The sequence below is a fragment of the Pseudoliparis swirei genome, chromosome 11 (genome assembly GCF_029220125.1).
Source record: "Pseudoliparis swirei isolate HS2019 ecotype Mariana Trench chromosome 11, NWPU_hadal_v1, whole genome shotgun sequence".
Taxonomy (NCBI): domain Eukaryota; kingdom Metazoa; phylum Chordata; class Actinopteri; order Perciformes; family Liparidae; genus Pseudoliparis; species Pseudoliparis swirei.
The window spans coordinates 20,534,318-20,556,357 of NC_079398.1; the positions used below are offsets into that span (position 1 = coordinate 20,534,318).

General features: G+C 39.8%; 1 protein-coding gene across 2 annotated transcripts in view; it reads left to right on the top strand.

The window, feature by feature from the left end:
• pacs2 (phosphofurin acidic cluster sorting protein 2) overlaps positions 1–22,040 on the top strand; it is a 56,823-nt gene extending 34,783 nt beyond the window's left edge. Inside the window, exons 2-25 of one of the 2 annotated variants that reach the window (XM_056426048.1) lie at positions 933–1,020; positions 1,445–1,534; positions 2,721–2,846; positions 4,570–4,732; positions 5,012–5,085; positions 5,263–5,343; positions 6,273–6,332; positions 6,788–6,942; positions 7,860–7,950; positions 8,360–8,431; positions 8,875–8,999; positions 9,907–10,039; positions 10,285–10,389; positions 10,607–10,713; positions 10,842–10,996; positions 11,737–11,847; positions 12,670–12,778; positions 13,450–13,482; positions 17,012–17,054; positions 17,190–17,232; positions 17,398–17,533; positions 17,883–18,103; positions 18,409–18,522; positions 19,667–22,040. In XM_056426048.1, the coding sequence (XP_056282023.1) occupies positions 933–1,020; positions 1,445–1,534; positions 2,721–2,846; positions 4,570–4,732; positions 5,012–5,085; positions 5,263–5,343; positions 6,273–6,332; positions 6,788–6,942; positions 7,860–7,950; positions 8,360–8,431; positions 8,875–8,999; positions 9,907–10,039; positions 10,285–10,389; positions 10,607–10,713; positions 10,842–10,996; positions 11,737–11,847; positions 12,670–12,778; positions 13,450–13,482; positions 17,012–17,054; positions 17,190–17,232; positions 17,398–17,533; positions 17,883–18,103; positions 18,409–18,522; positions 19,667–19,785 (2,554 nt within the window). In that variant the 3' untranslated portion in view covers positions 19,786–22,040. The remainder of the gene's footprint in view (positions 1–932; positions 1,021–1,444; positions 1,535–2,720; positions 2,847–4,569; positions 4,733–5,011; positions 5,086–5,262; positions 5,344–6,272; positions 6,333–6,787; positions 6,943–7,859; positions 7,951–8,359; positions 8,432–8,874; positions 9,000–9,906; positions 10,040–10,284; positions 10,390–10,606; positions 10,714–10,841; positions 10,997–11,736; positions 11,848–12,669; positions 12,779–13,449; positions 13,483–17,011; positions 17,055–17,189; positions 17,233–17,397; positions 17,534–17,882; positions 18,104–18,408; positions 18,523–19,666) is intronic. The other variant, XM_056426049.1, reaches the window with a different exon arrangement.

Below are 22,040 nucleotides of genomic sequence, written 5' to 3' on the forward strand. Positions count from 1 at the left end.
TTAGCTTAGCGTAGCGTAAGGTAGCCTAGCATATAAAGACTGTCGGCACCTCGCTAATGCGTTGGTCGGTCTGGCTCTGGCAAAAAGATAGACAAACCCACCCACTAGTACCTTTCTTTACTTTAACCATTGAAATATTTGATATATTTTGTATTTCCTTTAATACACAAACCGAAATGTAGAGGTGACGGGAAGTCTTTCTGTTTGTTTACGAATAAAACCACAGACATTTTACACGCGTCAGTGCTCTCTGTTGGACAAACTGCAGGATGGAACATCTGCATTACCTCAAACATACTTGAGGCATTTATTTCCTGTCATTTCTTCTGACATATCAGCCTGCACAGATATCAATACACCCGTTATAAGCTAACAATATCAGCCGAGCTAATGCATTATTTTTAATATTTTTATATTTAATTTAATTTTACACTGCAGTCATTAGTATTGTATTGTGTATGCATATATGTTGTATATATACATATATATTTTATTTTATATTTTACTTTGTATACTTCTTGTATACATCTATATCTTTCACTTGTATACATCTATATCTTTCATCCCTGTTTTTTATATTTATATTTTATTTTTTATTCTCGTGTGTTTAGTTTATTGGTGCTGCTACTGTTACGACAAATTTCCCCTTGGGGATTAATAAAGTATATATCTATCTATCTATCTATCTATCTATCTATTGGTCGACTCTGGTAAAACACTGACCTCAGCATAGGAGCGTTACATTAACACCTGCTGTCTTCGTGAAGTTATCACACCAGACCATTAAATCTGTTGATTGACTGATGACTGATGCCACGTTTGCTTCGCTGTGAACAGTTTAATGAATCAACAGTTTGTGCATTTTAAAAAGCACTCCAGCGGAGCTCATCTAAAGGTTTTTTTCTCCTCCATCTCTCTCTCTCTCACTTCAGATTGTGCAGTCTGACTCTGAAGAAGCTGGTTGTTATGAGGGAACTTGATAAAGAGCTGATCTCTGTGGTCATAGCAGTTAAAATCCAGGTATGTTGCACACAGACGGACACAACACAACAGGTGTGCACAAACAAACAGTAGATATAACGCGTACTCCGGCCCTTTAAATCTCAGTCGCTGAGTCAGGGACACTTAATCCAGTATACTCAACATCATATCGTACATTTTTTTGTTTAAGATATGTTCCCATGCAACTTTGACAAGAATCAAATCCGTTATTACAAAAAAAAGGTCAAACGTACTGTAAAATAGTTTGCTTTGTGAAATTCTATCATCTCTGTGAAGCACATGTGTTTTACATTTAATGTTCCACATATTTTATTTAATATGCGTGATTCCTGTTGAGTTTCTTCACTGTGACTGCAGAGTGAAACACAGCAGTAGAGATGTATTGTACGTCCCGGGGAAGAAGAGCTCCCGCTGAATTAAACGCCAACCATTCATTTCACAGGGCTCCAAACGGATCTTGAGGTCCCATGAGATCGTGCTGCCCCCCAGTGGGTCTGTGGAGACCGATCTGGCTCTCACCTTTTCGCTGCAGGTAAATAAATACAAAAATTATTCATTTGGATGAGACCTTATAGAGTAAAGTATGTGTGGGATGAGTTGCATTACACATGTTACTATGGCAACTGCTCAAAGTTACATATCAATAAGATGTGATGCTCTTTTTGTATTTTGCTGATAAACTGGAGGTGCGTCTCCTCTTGTGCGTGCACAAAGGATTCAGTGTCAAAAGATTTTTTGTTATTGTCAAAAAATTCATGACAAAAATCGAAACAAACAAAGTGCTCGTCGCTCTGCCAAATTCCCTAACCTCATTCCCATTGAAGAGGTCCCAAAAAGTTCCTTTCATTTTTAGAGAAGGAAGTAATTTCCTCAAACTGGCAGACGAACGGCGGTTTTCGTGGTCGTGGCTCAGTTTTGAAAAGGTGATGTCACATAGTTAGCTGCACTAAAAAAAAACAGACATGAGGGGTGGGGTGCTTATGTTTTCACTCAATAGTAAAACACAGCGACACAGTCTTGTTTTTGTTGTTGTTGAGTTTACTTACTCTATTGTTCTTTAGTCATTGATATTCAAGGTGTAAGAGAAATACCTTTTTACCTTCGCATTGAAAATGCGGAAGGTTATGTTTTGATCGCCGTGTATTTATTTATTTATTTATTTATTTGTATGCGTGTTATTCGCGTAACAAAAAAAGTTGTAAACCGAATCGCATGAAATTTAGTGGGATGATTGGTTATTATCCGGGGACCATTTGATTAGACGTTGGGATCGATCGGGTCAAAGGTCAAGGTCATGAAAAGGTCAAAATCTTCTTTTTACCATAGCATGGTCAATTTTTATCCTATTGGCATGCAACTAATGCCAACATGTTCATAATTCAATGCCCAATCTTGTGATATGCGAAGGTATGCGCTCTACCGAGTGCCCATTCTAGTTTTAGGACTATTTCAGCCCCTGATTTGGTGCTCCGGTTATTATTATTTACAGTGGCAGTCAAAAATATCCTGCAGTTTATTATAATGAAGCAACATCTAACAGTGTGGCTCACTTGTGTGTTTGTAATATTATTTGTTTTTGTGTAACAATAGAACTCAACCGGGAAAAGGAATACGATATTTATATATGTAAATATTTGTAAAAGTCTCAATTAGTTGATGGTTTTGGTCTTTTTATATGATTTGTTCTGTTTTGTTCTTCCCTGTTTCCTCTTCCTCAGTATCCTCACTTCCTAAAACGAGAAGGAAACAAGCTGCAGATCATGCTGCAAAGGCGGAAGAGATACAAAAACCGGACTATCTTGGGCTACAAGACTCTGGCAGTGGGAACCATCGATATGGCCGAGGTACCGTTTTAGCACGCTGCAGCATCCTGCGTGTGTGTGTGTGTGTGTGTGTGTGGGTAGGATAACGGGGTCACTTCAGTCGTACCTTTCTGTTGAGTCTTGAAGTCTCGGGAGAGAAGGGAGCACAAAGGTGCATCGGCGGTAACGCGCTGTTAGTGGAAATATAATGAGAAAATGGTGGATGATGAAGCTGCAGGTTGACATCAGGAGACTTTGTCCTCCTCATCTTCACCAGTGGGGGATTGGCCGTGCCTCAAAAAGTCCCTTTGCCCTTTAATTAGTCTGGAAAATAATCCCTCTGCCTTTGAAAGGCTTCAGATGATTTCACTTTATCTCGGTCCAAACCGTGCTTTTAGTTTTTTATGGAGTGGAGAAAAGAAAACCTCCTGTGAAGTCTTCCTTCAGACGAGTATCAAAGTGTCCATGCACATGACGCTGATGCACTCAGGATTTTCGCATATAAAGCTCAGTGGAGCTCTTCAAGGTCGCATCTCAGCAGCCGAGCTACGAGAAGAAATAAAACATCTCTGCGCCTGTGAGGAAAAGGAAGAATATACAGAGCTGTAGCTACTTTATCAACTCAAGGATACAAAGAGGCTCTCACACAACACGACTCTTCACCTGGAGTGTAACGTGTGTCCAGGATGAAAGACATTACGCGGATGCTGTTGAGCGAATACACCCACCTGCTTGTTTGTTTGTATTTTTTGTTTATATTTTTTATTCAGTCAATCAAATCAAATACAATACAATATTATCCTATATATTATACAAAAGAGAAAGACTGAAAAGGTATAGGTAGAAGTAAAAAATGCTTATAAATTCCTATCCTAAATTGAAATCAAAATAAATCAGAAAATTAATATAAAATAAAGAAGAAAAAAACAAAACAAAAAACAACAACAATAAAAATAATAAAAAAATACTTTTATATATACTACCACATACATCTTCCATATTAATACGTTTTTAATGACATTTATAACTCTCAAGAATTGTTTTATAAATAATTCCCTTGAAAACCAAAAAGGAGTTCACCATTCTTACATCCCTTTCAACATTATTCCATAATTGGACTCCTACAACAGAAATACATCTTCAGTGGAGCCTCGGTTTCAAATGGCGGTGAAGCGGCGGGTGGGTAAGCCGAGCGGCTCCCCGGGTGTGAGCGGGCATGTTTGTGTCGATGAGATGAAAGAAGCAGCCTGCAGTCGAGTGCATTTCACTTTTCTAGCTTAATATCACAAACTTCTCGTTTCAGAGAGGTGAGGTGAGGGAAAATCAAGAAACGTTTCGGGAGCAGCGGACGAGGGAAAGAAACTACCCAATGAAATGAATCGGGATGACAAAATATTCACATTATTTAGACATGATAGGATTTTTTGCTTCCAAAAATACATTGACATTTGATTTCAAGCCGTTACGTGGTTTTAAAACCGCGTGAATAGCGAAACGGTAACATCTGATTGTTCAACGTTCAACGATCTCTGCACCTGCGATCAATGATGGGTTTATAGGGCTTAAGGTGGGAGGAGACCTTGACCTTTCATGTGTGACATATGGTCCGTCGACAGTATTAATGCCCCTAAAAGGTGGATATTTTGTGTATTTTTTTGGGTGATGAAGAAATAAAACAACTGAGAAGTGAGAAAAAAAATCCTCTCCTTTCGTTTCTTCCTCTCTCTCATGCTTCTTCCTCTCCTCTCTTCTTCCTCTCCTCCAGGTGATGCAACACCCGACGGACGGCGGCCAGGTTCTGCCTCTCTGCAGCAACCAGAAAGAGCTGCTGGGCAAAGTGGCCGAGATCTGGATCTTTTCTCTGTCCAGCCAGCCGATCGACCACGAGGACGCCGCCCTGCAGGGAGGACAGAAGATCAAATGCTCCGGTACACTTTGCCTCTCATTTTCTCCCGCGCCGTGCTCCGAGGTTAACGCGGCAGGAAGCCGTCGTAATCACCCGGCTCGATGCGCTCCAGGGATCGCAGGGTTCAGGCCGTTCTTCTCTCTCTAAGTGTGTAGAAAGCGATTCACGTGCAGGTCGCACGCAGAGAGCGCTGTCTGTTCATCTGAATCCCGGCTGCGTGTCGTATTTAAAAGACTCGTTGACATCTGTACGAGGCGTCTTCCTCACGCCTTTTAATCCCCCGACTTGTCCGCCGCTTTAGATAACTACTCGGAGGAGGAGTATGAGAGCTTCTCCTCGGAGCAGGAGGCCAGCGACGACGCCGTGCAGGTTCAGGTGAGTCAGGTGACCTTCAGGGGGCGGGATGCAAAGCGACTCGATTAACCTCCTTAGTAGAATTTCAAGAGAGACGAGTGTAGATAATGCATTGAATTTTTTTATCATTTACATTTCTTGAATTTTTTCACTGGAGGCTGAATTCACACTTCAAATTGCATCTGTTTTTGTTTTTAGGATCTGGAGGATGACGAGTACGATGTGAGAAAGCTAAAGAAGCAGAGGAGGTCCATTGTGAGGACCGCCTCCATCACCCGAGTAAGAGACAAGGCCCAATTCTAAGATAAAGAAAGTGTTTAGTTACTTCAGGGACCTCCAGCTTCGCGGTAGTATTCCTGCTGCTTTTGGGAAACCTTGTGTCCAGGGAAAGCTGCTCCTTGGGGCGTGGACTCGTATGACTTGGACACAAATATGACGACGACTTTAGACTCGACTTGACAAAATCATTGAAGACTCTGCACCTAGACTTGGATTTTAACTCAAAATACTCAATAGCTTTCCACAATCTTAAATTTTTTTTTTTGAATTTATATTTTAGTAGTGTTCAGAATCTCACATACACATATTTCAGTTTTTTAGATTCAATGTAAAAAAAAATACAAATAAAGAAACAAAAACACCACCATAGTAACAAAACTATAAATAAATCAGGGAGAAATAATTTTCCATAGAGTATACAGTCAGGCCATTTATCTGTGACATAGTTGCACCACTTTTGCCAGTGCTTCAGAAATGTTTCCGTTCTTTGGTTAGCTTTCCACAATCTTAAGAATGAAATATTTAAATATATATATTTAACTCCTTCTGAAATAAACACCACCCTCATATACATTCATTCATTCGCAGATGGTCACTTTCAATGAGCTTCAGTGCAACAGTTTCAATGTGTTGTTGCTCGTGGGTGTCATGGTTTCATCGAGCGCAGTACACCGGAGCGCGAGACGATAGCCCCAGAAAGCACGTGACGCGTCAGGTTGCTTGACTATTGATCCCTGCGAGCTCACGCGCAAAATCGATACCCAGCCCAAAACTGCGAGTGCATCTGCTGCCGGTAAAATGACTAAAGTGGAAGGAGCTGTTTTCTCTGTATTGGATTGCCCGACAGCTCTGGAGTAAATCTCTGAAGTAAATCCCAACTGGTTCCCAGACTGACTGACTGGTTGTGTGTTTGCTCTCCTGTGTTTTAGCAGCAGAACTTCAAGCAGCGCGTGGTGGCTCTTCTCAAGCGCTTCAGGGTTTCAGATGAGGTGAGTGTTTCTGTCTCGTGCTGTGTCTGCTGTGGAGCTGCTTTTTATTTTTTTTATGGTTTATTTAATAAGGGACAGTGCACATTGATAAAAACATTGCAGTAAATGTGCCAGAGTTAGCCAAGAGGCTATTTTTCATCTGTAGTCCCAATGTTGCTGATGTTAAGAACAAACCTAAAAACATAAGATTACAAATACAATCCACAGATAAAGCAAATAAAATAAGGGTGAACAATGTTAAAATGGACAGAATAAAAACATAATGTCAGAGATACCACGTAAAAGCATACAGACTAAATGTGATATATAACTGCAAACAGGTGAACGACAAGAGAAGACACGCAGGTGGAGTAAACGGCCGACCAGCAAGTCAAGACATACAGAGACCGGACAACAGACAGACAACAACTGACAGAGCTGAGCCACTGTGTGTAACTGTGTGTGTGTGTGTGAAGGTGCTGGACTCGGAGCAGGACCCTGCAGAGCCGACCCCTGAGGTGGAGGAGGAGGACCTGGACCTGGACAGCGTGGAGTTCGAGAACCCGAGCGACAGCGGCCCGGAGCTGGACGACGACGACAGCGTCCTCAGCACGCCGAAACCCAAACTCAAGTGAGCGTTTCCCGTGTTTGTGTGTATTTGTGAGACACTTAATTCAGACCGTATCGCAGCAGGTCAGAAAATGATGGTGATGATGAGGTCAAATTGCTTCGGAATTGTATTGTAACGCTAAAATTCCTAAAAGTAGGACTTCCTATTTATTTAGATTTATTTACCTATTACCTTTCAGCTGTAGTTCCTGCATGAATCGTCGCATAACCAGGTTGATTATGTCTAGTAACCGGGTCATGATTTATGGAAAGAGACATTTCGGTCTCATTTCGTACTCGTACCATGTGGTCCCTTTTATATTGGAGAGAAGGGTGACCTCTATACAGACGGTATTTCTAACACTCACACTAAAACAATCGAGAATGATATAAAGCACCCCAGGTGAGAGGTGAAATGTGTATTTTTGATTTTGGGGTGAAGCGTCCCTTTAACCTGCAGCAGGCGGTCGCATGTCAGAACCACAGGCGGCTTTCCTTTTAAATGTTATCTTAGTTATTGAAACTGTTTTCAGTCAATATGTTGCACTAATGTTCTGTGGCAATGACATTTCAATGTCACTGTTTAAAAATATTTTTCTTTTGGTTCTAATACTTACTGCAGTGGAGGACACTTTTAGATAATCAGACTTCATCTGACACACATTTTAATCTATAAAAAGATCAAATGAAGCTCTTCAATTCTTTGAATAATCTTATCTAATTAATCTTCCGGTCTTTGTGCCTTTCTTTATACCAAGAATTGTTTGTTGCAGAAGTCATGATGCATGAATGTTCAACGCAGGGTGCCGGGGTCTTCTGTCGTTGGCTGCACATGTCATTTATTGACCTTGAGGAGACTCCTCACGCCAGTCAACAGTCATGTTAACACAAACCGATCGGTTTCCTTCACTTCAGTCGGGATTGTTTGCTGTGTTTCAGGCCATATTTCGAGGGTCTCTCCATCTCCAGCTCTCAAACGGAGATCGGCAGCATCCACAGCAGCCGGAGCCACCGGGAGCCTCCGAGCCCGGTGAGAGCCGACGTGCCACTTCAGTTCCTTTCGCACGACCTCACGCTTTGTTTGCCTCACTCTACGTATACTCAAACAATCTGGGTCACTGATACCACGAGGAAACATCCGGAGCCGATCAGTGTACTGAATTGCACCGATAGCCGATGAGCAGAAAGACGCCAATCGCTCTTCTCAAGAGCGTCTTTTAGTGAGGTAGACGGAGGGGTAGAAGTAAGATTTTCCCATCAGTCTGCAGGTTCAAACCGGCTGCAGAGTGAGTTTATTTGTGAACCTGTTGGGCTTCCGTTGAACCAATAATCCATCACGAGATGTTGAAATGGAAACGATTCTCCATGTGAAATCAAAGTTCCTGGGGCTCCATCAAAACCAGGTAATGTTTATTATCCTTCTCACCGCCTCACTCCAGATCGACCTGGAGAAAACCAAGTGTGTCGGGGCCAAGTTTCCAGATGACGGTGTGTGTGATAACGTCTCCTTTGTGAGTATCAACTCTTTTTTTTGTTGCTATCGACAATTCAGTCACATACACCATGTGTGTGTATATATATCAGGGTGACTATTAAATATTACTTCTTTTTTTTATAAAAAAAGAAAGAAAATAAATTATAGAATTATTATACATATATATAATTAAATAATATAATTAAAATTATAGAATTATTTTACATATAAAATTATTGAATTATTATATATATATACACATATATATATATATAAATAATATCTCCCTCTTTCACACTAGTCTCTCTCTCTCTCTCTCTATACAGTATATATATGTATGTATGTATATATATAGTTATATATACACTGTATATGACAGTTGAAACATTTACTGTGTGAAAATGTGTTTGATTTGAAAAGCATAGCTGCGTAAACACGTCTGCCAGCCGGTCGTAAACCCTGCTGCCGGTTTCCTCTCAGGAGCAGCCCGAGGCGGTGACTCCCACCACCGAGCTGGAGATGGACAACATGGACACATTTCTAGAGCGACTGCCACCGATTGGCAAAATGACCAAGACAGAGTCCCTCATCATTTCATCCAACCGGTAGAAACACATAAACATCAGTAATACACTCCTTATACATCATTGACTTACATCTGCAGGATGTAAATCAATACTGACATAAATCGTTATTATGGAAAAGAAAGTCACAGGGAAGAACATGACCGCTGCATCAATATTGTCTTTTCAAAGGGCAAAATAGTAAAAACAAATTTTCTATATATATATAGAATGATAACAATATATATTTATATATATATGTAAAATGATAAAAAATATATATTTATATGTGTATATATAAATATATATTTATTAATATACACTGACTCTGAAAAAGAAGATTATTATGATGAGATGAGTCTTTTCTTTCTGCAATGCAAAAAAAAAAAAAAAAATTCATTCATTCTTCATTACAAATCAACTGAAATTTTGCAGCCCTTTATTTTTATTTTGCTGATTATGGCTTAACAGGAAAATATTAGAATATCATGAAAAAGTATACTAGTAGGGTATTAAACAAATCACTTGAATTGTCTAATTAACTCAAACACCTGCAAGGGTTTCCCTGAGCAAACAAACACTCAGCAGCTTATTTTCTTTTTTTACTTTGTCTCTGGAAATACTAATTTTTATATGAGATAGGATTTTAGAGTTTTCTGTAGCTGTAAGCTATAATCAATAATATTAAAAATTTAAAAGGCTATTTTTGATTTGTGAGATGTTGTAATGAAATGATTTTTTTGTTTTTTTTGTATATAAATATATATTAATATATATAAATATTGTTATCATTCTATATATATATATATATACATATATATGAGTGGATGTGTGCTTCCTCCAGATCAGAACAGGCTTTATGCTTCGAGTCGTGTCCATTATGTCACTGCCTCTGCTTCTGGCACTCCAGTCCTCCACCTCTCTTCTTCTGCTGTTTTTTCGTTTTCAGGCAGGAACCGAAGTTGGCAGGAAGACGAGGCCGGAGCACATCTCTGAAGGAGCGGCAGCCCAGCAGGCCGCAGAACGAGAGGGCCAACAGCCTGGACAACGAGAGGTCCCTGGACACGCGCTGCCACCTACAGGTAGGAGGAGGGCACTGCAGGGGAATCCACAAAATACAGTCCTTTTATATGCAACATAAAATACTTGAACGTAGCCTCCCCACACTCCATTATGTATTTATATATTTATCTTAAAAAACAACTCGGTCACTTTAAAGTATTGTTCACTCTTTGTTCACAATTTTTAAATTATATTTTATGGCCTCTAAATGAAAAAGATATAGGTCTTCATTTTAACTCAGAGGTTTCTTAATTTTCCTGCCTAGATTCCGAGAAAGACGGTGTATGACCAACTCAACCACATCCTGGTGTCTGATAACCACCTCCCCGACAGCATCATCCTCATCAACACGTCAGACTGGCAGGGCCAGGTGAGAAACACCTGCGCGACAAGCTGAACATGGCTGCTCTGGTCTCAACACTTGCCTCGTACAATTTAGTGGGATTTGTGATTTTTGTGACGATCCTGAACCTTGAGGTCGGCTGAAACGGGAAGATACAGATACAGCACTTTAGTAGTTATACATGAAAACAAGCAAATCCACCTATAAAATACAACATCTGATTATTTTTCTCCTTCCCTCTCAGTATCTCTCAGACATGCTGCAAAACCACCACCTCCCAGTGGTCTGCACCTGCACCACAGCCGACATACAAGCTGCGTTCAACACTATCGTCTCCCGCATACAGAGATTGTAAGTCAACCTCTCACACGCTGAATTTGTTTGTCTGTCTTTTTGCACTTTTTCACACACAGGCCGTTGAGCAAATGTGGTCTTATTGATCGTGAAACTTTACGCCGTCTATTTATTATCTTTCCTAGTTGCAACTGTAACTCCCAGACGCCCATTCCCATAAAGATCGCAGTGGCTGGAGCGCAGCACTACCTCAGTGTTGTTCTGAGGCTGTTTGTGGAACACCTTTCCCATAAGACCCCTGACTGGCTCGGCTACATCAGGTTCCTCATCATCCCTCTAGGTTTGTCGCAGCCTAACCGTAATGCTATATTTTGTTGTTGTTGTTGTTGTTGCTATATTTAAAGGTTATACATATGTTCAAAGAAGAGCGTATGAAATTAAAATGCTGTAATTACTCAAAATGTACACTACCGTTCAAAAGTTTGGGGTCATCCAGACAATTTCGTGTCTTCCATGAAAACTCACTTTTATTTATCAAATGAATTGAAAATTGAATAGAAAATATAGTCAAGACATTGACAAGGTTAGAAATAATGATTAATATTTGAAGTATTAATTTTGTTCTTCAAACTTCAAGCTCAAAGGAAGGCCAGTTGTATAGCTTATATCACCAGCATAACTGTTTTCAGCTGTGCTAACATAATTGCACAAGGGTTTTCTAATCAGACATTAGTCTTCTAAGGCGATTAGCAAACACAATGTACCATTAGAACACTGGAGTGATAGTTGATGGAAATGGGCCTCTATACACCTCTGGAGATATTTCATTAGAAACCAGACGTTTCCACCTAGAATAGTCATTTACCACATTAACAATGTATAGTGTGTATTTTTGATTAATGTTATCTTTATTGAAAAAACAGTGCTTTTCTTTGAAAAATAAAGACATTTCAAAGTGACCCCAAACTTTTGAACGGTAGTATATCAGATAATGATGGAGACTTCTAGTAGACTCTTGTGGTATTCGTGCTTTAAATCTTTAACGATGCATCTGCAACTCTTTGTCTTTGATTGGTTTAGGTGCACATCCAGTCTCCAAATATCTCGGCACTATTGACTATCGATACAACAGTTTGTTCCAAGATGCTGCTTGGAGGGAGCTGTTTCACAAGCCGGAGGCTCCGGTTATTGGTGGGCTTTAATCTTACTGACCTTTTGAATTATTACAGTTTTTATTAAGTCTTAAAGGTGCAGTGTTGGATTTAGTGGCATCTCGTGGTGAGGTTGCAGATTGCAACCACCTGAATACCCGGAGAACTACAGTGGCCTTCAGATACTGTTAAAAAGACCAAATGCCGGCCTGTGGTGGAAGTGCCTCAAACTTGTATTCTCTCTAATGGCCACCAGGGGGCAACTCCTCTGTTGTGTGTCAGATCGTATGGAAGTCTATGAGAAAATGACTTCACTTCTTTACTTCTTCTTTAATACCACATGATGTTCATTTACTAAGTTCTGGTCCCTTTTAGAGTAAAATAGACCATACGGTAGGTATGATTTAGGGCGGGGCTACCTTGTGATTGACCCCCTCTCCAAATATGGTCCTTCTGTTGACTGGTTGCATAACAACAAGATGGCCGACGGCCAAAATGCCAAACTAAAGGCTTAAAAAAACTAATGGATGACGGCTCCACGACTCTGTCCTCTTAAATAAAGTCTTTGGTAAAAGAAAGTACCGTAGAAACATGGCGGTGCAACCTGGAGGGCTCCTTATGTTTGGATATAAATGCCTCATTCTAAGGTAACGAAAATATACAACATGAATATTCTATTACATTTTTACCAATATGTACCCCCAAATCCTACACATGGTTCCTTTTTAAGAGAGCACACCTACAATAAGGAAAAGTGGTCATTTTTAGGAATGAATTTGAACATCTTCATTTTTGTTTCTGAGTATTTGTCAATGTTTACTGTCGGCCGTAGAGAGTTAATGAATCTCTGCGTCCTGTGCAGCCCAGCAGAACCCAGACGTGGTGTCGAGGGTCACTCAGTACATGGTGGGAGCCAACGGCGCTCACCAGCTCCCCATCGCAGAGGCCATGCTCACTTACAAACAGAAGAGGTATGTTGTCATCCCTCGCTTTAGTAACCTGAGAACATGTTCACACTGAGCTGTACAGCAGCGGGACTTTGAACAGGTTCTTTGTGAGCTCAACTGAAAAGAAGCTTGAATTTCGTAAAGTCCCGTGGGTGTCGTCTAACAGGAAATGCTTCTTAATGCAGAGCTTTCAGAAGTGTTTTTCAAAAGGGGATTGAAAGTTGAGCTGACTCTTTGAACAATTCACCTGATGCAGTCACTGTTTAGTTTGCACACAAAAATAAATAAATGTAATTTACAAAATTCAGAGAAGACAACATATATTTTGCTCGCCAAAGAATATTAATCGGCAGGATTTTCGGAAAACAAAACGCATGAAATGCGATTTTACGTTTCGACGGGATAAATCAGACTCGTCCAATTGCTGCTGTGAGAATAATTTATACAATCTGGAATACTAAAAGTGTACATTCAATACAACAGTGGTGCAATCTGTTCACGCTTATATTAATATATTCTTTTACCCATTTTGAAGAACAAACTGGAGGTTAAAGTGTCATTAACGTTGTGAGGTTTGTGTGGGCGTGGCAGTGTCTGTCGTTTAAACATTGCTGTCTTTCCATCACGGTGTGCGTGTGTTAATAACATGTTTAAAAGAAATATTTGTTGTATTTTTTTCTTTTCTTTTTTTGAAGGAAAAAGAGCTTTCATTTTGATTTTGCAGTAAGGTATTGTGGTCGATTGAGTTTCTCATGTAGCCCGGTGATTCGTGTGCTTTCTGTGCGTTAGCGCTGTTTTATCCCCTTGAACTTTTCTCAGCCTTTCTGGGAGCTTGCCACTTTAACAGCTGTCTAAAATGTTTATTTGTTTTTTTATTTGTTATATATATTAACAGCTTGAGCCATAAACTCAGATAAGATCAGCTATCCATACCACAAGGTCGCAGTTGTAAATAACACGAGCACACAGACGCAGTTTGAGATTTCTTGAATTTATTTAATTTTTATTTGGAACAAAAATAAATGTATCAGCCTCAACGCAGTGTTGTATAGCTATGAAGACACTCTTTGTCCTTTTTGTCCAGTTGACATTGAGTTAAGTGCACGAATAACATGTTATGTTGTATGAATAAAGAAAACGTCATCGAGGTTTTAGCCTAAGCTAGGCAGATTAGCCTAGCTAGGCAGAATATAGCCTAAACTAGGCTAAGCTAGCTCCTGGGTGTAGCTTCATATTTACTGCACAGACAGGAGAGTAATAAAGGGTGTTACATGATAAACCCGTGAATGAAGTCAATCATCAGTCTTCTGACTCACAGGGAAGAGCAAATAAGTGTTTTCCCAAAATGTTGAACTCCTCAATTCCTTTTATTGCTTCATGCAGAAGTCGAACGCACATATTCTAAACGACGAGTTTCTAGTCTCAAGCCGTCATCTGTGTCCTCCTGTTGTCAACATTATTGTTTGTGTCGTTAATGAACGACAAAGAAAGATGTCGTTCATCATTGGTAAGATATCAGAGGGCTGACTGAAGAATACAATGTGCTGGTCAAGTGGCAAGAGACCAAATCCCATCAGCTCTGCGTTCCCTCGGTTTCTTCCTCCCTGCTTCTTCTTCTTCTTCTTCTTCTTCTTCTTCTTCTTCTTCTTCTTCTTCTTCTTCTTCTTCTTCTTCTTCTTCTTCTTCTTCTTCTTCTTCTTCTTCTTCTTCTTCTTCTTCTTCTTCTTCTTCTTCTTCTTCTTCTTCTTCTTCTTCTTCTTCTTCTCCTCCTCCTCCTCCTCCTCCTCCTCCACGAGCTCATCGTGCTTTTTGACCTGTCTGCTGGTGTTCACTTAGAAGTAGAAAACCTGCACAGTGTCAGTGAAATGACGACGTCAAATTGTGATTAACACGTGTAGTGACGTCACCATCCATCACCTGTACCGACCTCAGTGCCAAAGGGCCCTTTAAATAGAAATATTAATATGTATATTTAAATATATTCATGAATAATATTGAATGCTCAATGTCTATTTCGAGCAGGTGGAACAAACTGTTGGTTAAGTTTTATTTTAGGTATTTTGTTTCAGCAAATTAAGCTTTTCTCGTGCCCCCTATAGTTAGTACTATATTACTGACATAAAGTTATTTCAAGAAAATACACAGACAATGTTGGACCTGCAAGTTAGTGTTAAGATTCTTTGACTAAAGCTCATACTAAATACTAGTGTGTAGAAACTGCTCAATGAAAACATGCCATGAAGGTGTATAAATGGACATATTTACAATCGGGAATCACATTTTCACAAAGTTACAAAGTGCCTTGTCATAAAATAAGGAATGAAAAATAATTTAAATCCAATACGTAAACATAGATAATGACTTGAACGGCTATTAACTAATCAACTACTTTTCTGTGAAAATAAAGGTCCGTTTTAAGAAGATATTTAAAGGAGCCACTGACTCATAAAAAGGCCCCTCTTATTAAACAGAAATGCAATAAATAATGCAATGGAAGATAAAAATAACGTCAATAAAGTACAATACAGATGTTGAAAAGACACTTAACCCTCCTGTTACCTTTCGGATCAATTTGACCCCATTCAATATTTAATGTCGGTGTTCTTTGGGGTCAATTTGACCCCAGGCTGTTTTTCACTGTGTCAAACATATAAGAAATATTTAAATATACACTTTTATTAATCCCCAAGGGGAAATTAGTTCTCTGCATTTAACCCATCCTTAGTTATTAAGGAGCAGTGGGCTGGAAGCGCCGCCCCGGAAGCAGGGGGGTTCAGCCTTGCTCTCAACACTTACGACTTGCAGCTAATGGGGAGCGAGGGATCGAACCCACCGACCCTTGCGGTTGAGGCCGGCCCTCTTACCCTAAGCTAAAAACCAACTTTTTATATATTTAAAGGGCTATTTAGGTAGTCAACAAACAAACATAAAGTACCTCACACTTAAACTTGGGAAACAATATTAATTCTAATAATTTTCTGGAGGTTTTAATTGCTGGGGTCAAATTGACCCCGAGGGTAAAATATGTTAGTAAATGTAAAGGTAACAAGAGGGTTAAAACCACTTCTTTCCCTTTTTTGACTGAAAAGCCCATGTGTGTTCATAGTTCTACGTCCATCCACATGGATCCACATCCATGTGCATCTTTTAACAATATATTTGGGATAACGTGTGGCTCAAACACGTCGGACAGAAGTCATGTGTTCTGCCATAACCCATCCCCTGCAAGGCCAGATGAACGTGTAACACTCACATACCAGGCAGACATCTATCTCTCTCTCTCTCTCTCTCTCCCCCCCCCCCTCTCTCTCCCTGGCTGCTCCGTAAAACCCCGACGACAGCACCGATGTGTTGTTGTGTTGGGGAAGCAGAACGTGGCCTCCATGTGCAAACTGTGACCCACTGCAGACTTCTGTCTTCTCTCCTTCTCTCTCTGTAGTCTGTCTGTTTCTTCCCTGGGGGGGCGATGGCAGGTTTTTTCAAGGCAAGAGCAACAACCTTTTCACATCATCACCAACGTCTTTTTTTTTTTTTGCATTTAGAAAAAAGAAAAAAAAATAACTAAACATTCTTCAGACTATTTTTCCCACTCATTGCCAGGGAAAAATAGCTCAGCGAAGGCTTGTAAGGGTCTCGCCATGCGTTAGCGCTCTCAGGTAGCGCATGGAGCCGGAGAAGTTGTGGCTTTATGGTTGATGCTCTTCCTTCTCATCCACTTCTTTTATGATTGTTTAGTTTCGTTGTTCCCCTGATGGACTTGCTTCCCCCTTGAATGCCCTTCTGATTTTGTAGATCCAGCCTGCGTCTGCAATAACTGGATGGCTTTGTTGGAGGCCCCCCCCCCCCTCTGACTTTGCATGTTTTGTTCTCTGCTTCAACAAGGGGACTAAATCTGTTTTTAGTGGAGGTTTAAAGCTCCGCGGCGAGTTCAGCATGCGCAGTCGATTCTGTTTGGACTGATCTTTCTATGCAATGGAAGACTACAGTATTTCCACATGTGAAACATTGGAAATCGGCCTGATCGAACTAATTGCTCGATCTCAGTGTTGCTCTCTGTAGATTTCTTTTTTAAACTCTTCAATGATCTTTTTTCTTTTCACAAGCATTTGGAAATGCGTGTAGGAGTCAGTCCTCTTTGATTCAATGACATTTTTCATCATGTGCATCATTTGTTTCCTTTCTTTTCACAACACGTTGATTCTTTCCTTGTGTCCTTTTCACGTGAACTCTCTTTTGGCCTGTGCTGCCTCTCCACAGCCCGGATGAGGACTCGTGTCAGAAATTCATCCCCTTCATCGGGGTAAGTAGCTTCTTTATTAGCTATAAGCTCATGTTTGACACTGACACAGCTGTTAGATGTTTTCAGCGTCTTTATAATTGTGATTTGTTGTTGTAATACACGTAATAATCCTTTATGTGCTTTTGGATTCTGCAGATGGTGAAAGTTGGCCTCGTGGAGCAAACATCCGCAACGTCAGGCAAGCAATAAGTTTGTAGAAGCATTTAAAAAAAAAACATTTGACAGAAAGAAAAAAGTGACAATTAATCTGAGAAAAACAAACAAACAAAGAAACCGATTTCTCCACCACAGTATTTTTTTATTTTGGAAGTAAATAATAATTTTGGAGCATTTCCTCCCTCAGGAGACTCTGACGACGCATCACCTCTGCTCTCCTCGCTGCTCTCCTCCACCCCTCCACAAGTATCACCGGCTCTCAAAGAGGCGTCGCCCACCCCGCCCTCCTCTCCATCCGTCACCACCAGCTTCTGTGCTTACAGGTACGCCATGAAGAAATCATGTGTCCGTCTTTTTATTTCTTTTAGTACTTATGCATGTGTAGTAAATAGATAAAGCATGTAATTGTATCTTTCTACCAGAGCAAAATATTAATGATGTAAAATATTTTTTGTAATGTTTTGGGCCATTAAATAAATATATATTACTAACATGTTAAGATATTCCTTTTATAAATAATAGTAAGATCATGATAGCCCAGCTAATGCTTAAAATTGCAGTATTATCTACTTCTCACATGTTCAGATTTAACTCCTTGAACTATCCCGTGAGTTATTCTATTAAAATAAGAGAGATACTTTCCACAATGTCCACCTCCCTGCCTGTCTGTAGTTCTGTAGGTCAGGTGGAGCTGATGGGGCTTCAGGTGGACTACTGGGTGGCTCCCACAGAGAGAAAGAAAGACATGGAGAAGCGGGACACCTCCTCCAAAAACACTCTGAAGTGCAATTTCCGCTCGCTGCAGGTCAGCCGGCTGCCACTGGGGGGCGCAGAGCCGAGCACCCAGCCCATCATGTCCATGACTGTGGTGACCAAGGAGAAGAATAAGAAGGGTAAGCTGGACACGCCTGTGTTGTCAAGGTGAACGGGTGTGTGCATATTTTTGTGGACGTGTTATTTTCTGCCTGAAGTCAAGGAATAGGTCACCTCAAAAAGGGCATTACGTTGCTTTTTAAAGCCGCTGAGCTCAGGGGTGAAAAGTGTGGAAGACTCATATTTTAGGATATTCAAATCTCTTGCAATCCGACCTCCAGCGTTGCACCAAAATGTCGCTCCACTCTAATCCCCCCGGAGACCAGAAAGATTCTCAATCACTCATTTACTCGCTGCGTGCATCTCTGTCGTTCCCTTCTGCCAGTCATGTTCCTGCCAAAAAAGAGCAAAGACAAGGAGGTGGAGTCGAAGAGTCAAGTGATCGAGGGCATCAGCCGGCTCATCTGCACTGCCAAGCACCAGCAGACCATGCTGAGAGGTAAACAGACCTTGTGCCATGTCCTCCTCAGACTGGTCTCACTGGCTTCTTCTGCTCAGTGCAGCTTCCATTATTACCCAAAGATGTCAGTAAATGTGGATTCTCACACGGAGAAACTAATAAAAAAACGTCTCGACTGGTCAGATTTGGACCAGATGTAACATATTTTCAGGGCCATGACAGTAATTGGCCTTGTAGAGAATTCTGTAATTCATACTCAACGAGTCACTTTAACTCAAATGTGACACCTGATGAATCTTAAATGTTCAAACACAAACTGAATAACCTAAAACATATTATAATTGAATTTACTTATTTTTCTGTATTATTTCTTTTGTTTTTAATATCATTGCCAATATTACTAAATATTCAATATCATGGGTAATATTCATTTTCTATTTTAGTGTACTTTTTAGAAACTAAATGAGTCTATTACATACACGGGTGTCAGTAATACTTCTCATATATCTTATATTCACTACTTACTTATTAATTATTTATTTTTAGCTTTTTGATCTCTAGGCCACAAAAGTAGAACAAGAAACAGACCAAAGAGGTAGGATCAGGATGCAGATATGTACATAAAGTACACAAAGAGAACAAATCAATTCGAGTTTAAGAATAGTATTTAACTTTAACCTGCATATTGTGTACCGTTGTACTTGTGTGCTTAGTTGTATAATTATCCATAAAAAAGGCTCTTCATACTTAAAGTTAGGTTAGTTAAAAAAATAAATCAACAACTCTTTGGGAAGTAATTTAAGTTAAGGTAAGTTACTAAGTACTGCTAACCAAACAGCAAATTACTCATTGACTCCTGTGCAATATCAGTATCAATGTAATTATGCACAATATAATGTTTTATTTATTTCCTACATCATATCTGCAATAATGCATATCCAAACACTCCATCCGAATATATTGTATTTTTTATTAAAAAATTAGAGATTTTTTTACCAGTTACCTTTTGTTTTATACACATGGATTTAATAAAAAATAAGAATAAACTGATCAATCATGCCGCTGAAAGGATAACAAACATAAAGATGTGTGGATGATGTTCAGTTGGGACTGTGGGTTGTTCAGAACAACGTAAACTGTTGTGAAAGTGTAACTGTACGTCTGCTTTGCGTCCCCTCTGCAGTACTGATTGACGGCGTCGAATGGAACGACGTCAAGTTTTTCCAGCTGGCGGCTCAGTGGTCATCACACGTGAAACATTTCCCCATCGGAATCTTTGGGCACACCAAAGGCCCGTACTAGCAGCACTTAAGAGACTGAAACACTGAGGACAACCCCCCCCCCCTCCCCGATCTCCCCTTTCCCCTGTGCCAACAGCTTTTAACCTCTCCCTATTACTTCCCCTCCGCACACTTCTTCTATTCTGCTGTTTTTGATTTAAGCTCCTTCTTTCAACCTGTTGCATTTGTCCGATTATTTAATCATTTGCGTGTTCTTTTTTAAAATGTTCTATTTATGGTAAAAATGTCTTGAGGCGAAGCTGCCACGGGAATATTTCTTTACTCTGCTTTTTAAAAGGAAAAAAAAAAGATCCTGCTGATGTTTTTATAGACGTTTGAGGGGGGAAATCAAATTATATAATAATTTATACATTACTTTTAATCTTTAACATACTTGTATTAGTGCCCATGTTTTCGCCCTCTACCATCATTTCTTCTTTTCATTTGGTGAGACTGGTTTTAATCACTTGGCTGGGACATTTAATCAACAATATATATCTATATAGATAGATATCTTTCTATAGATATGTAGATATTATAGTAATGAAGTTGAAGATGATTAAGAAATTGGGAGACTGTTGTTTTAATCCGGAAGAAGTTAAAAGTAAACGACTCCCGAGCTTTGGCTCTCTGCACTCAACTATGAGTCTTATGTGCAATAGACTGAAAACCGTGTGAATGTGAGTCTTCATAATTACCTGGCACTGATGGAGGATTACACACTGCACATAGTCGTGATGTTCAACTCCCCTTTCTTCTCTATTTTCTGCAGCTGGTTTGAGGTTTGAACAGTTTCGCTCAAAAGTGACATAAAAAGGAAATTATAAACAGCACAAAATTAACTACTTTTTAGATGGTAGTCCGGACTGAAAGGAATACGTTGACATTTCGGGAATTTTGCTTTCTTTCTTGAGAGTTAGATGAGAAGATTGTTACCACCCTAATGTTTTTGCAGTAAATATCTGAGCAGAAGTCGCTTAGTTTAGCTTAGCATAAATGCTGAAAAGTGGGGGACAGCTGGCCTGGCTCTGTCCAAAGGTAATATAAATCGGCCTACCAGCACCTCTTTAATCTCATTTCAGTAAACATGAATGGCCTTGTTTGAGTGTATAAAGACAAGTTGTTAATTTATGTTGGGATTTAAAGGAAAATACACAAAACCCCTCCCAAAAACACAACATGTCGCCTTATACACTTATATCCAGAAAAGAGACAAAACACACAAACCAAGTTAAAGATGAATTGTATTGATAGTTTTACTAGATTTTTACATTTTCTGTAATTGTTGCAATAATATCGTGATCGTGGATTATTTTGGCCTTGAGAATCATGTAGTGAACACCGGACGGCCCAAACTGTGGACCTTCCCTCGTTTCCAGTCTGCATGCTAAGCTAAGCTAACTGGCTGCTGACAAACAGCTAGCCTAGCTATGTTCGAAAAAAATCCACCACCAGCATCTGTAAAGCTCACCAATTAACACTTTATATCACCTTTTGTTAAAATTACATGTGGTTTTACACTGAGCCAGGCTAGCTGTTTCCCCCCCGTTTCCAGTCTTTGTGCTAAACTAAGCTAAGCTAAGCTAATCGGCTGGTAGCTGTAGCTACGAGAGATCCTCCCATCGAACTCTTGTTTAGAAAGCAAATATATTGTTTCACCCAAAATGTCTCACTGTTCCTTGAAGCTTGTTTTATAAGATGATACACATTTTACAGAGTGGTTTCTCCTACAATGTTTATTTTAGAAAGAACCTTTCTTCCCACACTCCTTTGACACACTCCATATCTTTTGCTAAAATGCAAATGTTACTTTTGCCAAAGGAATACTCATCAACTGCAGCCCACTCATTACCTGTGCGGTATTATAGAAGACTTCATAATGTAGAGGTGAATGTATTGAAGGTACCTTAATGTAAAGCACTTTTAAATGTTTGTCCATGATAGACTAGTGTGTTAAATCTACCTGGGAACCTGCAGGTACGTCTGACTGGTTCACAGACACACATAGACGGACACTGTGTCTGCCATTATATCTGAGCTAAACAACAGCACAAACAGCGGTGACATGGCATAGTTTATATGCAAAGCAAAACAAGCGTCTGTATCCTCTGTGCTGTGTGATATCACTTTATGCTCAGTGTGAGGCCTCCTTGATTTTAGATTTTCGTTTGATATTCTGTAAAGTTATGTGTTTGTAAAAAAAAATTCTGCCTGTAGATTTTTGCTCAATCGTTTTACTTTTAAGCATAAAACTAAAGTATTTTGCTTGTAAAATTC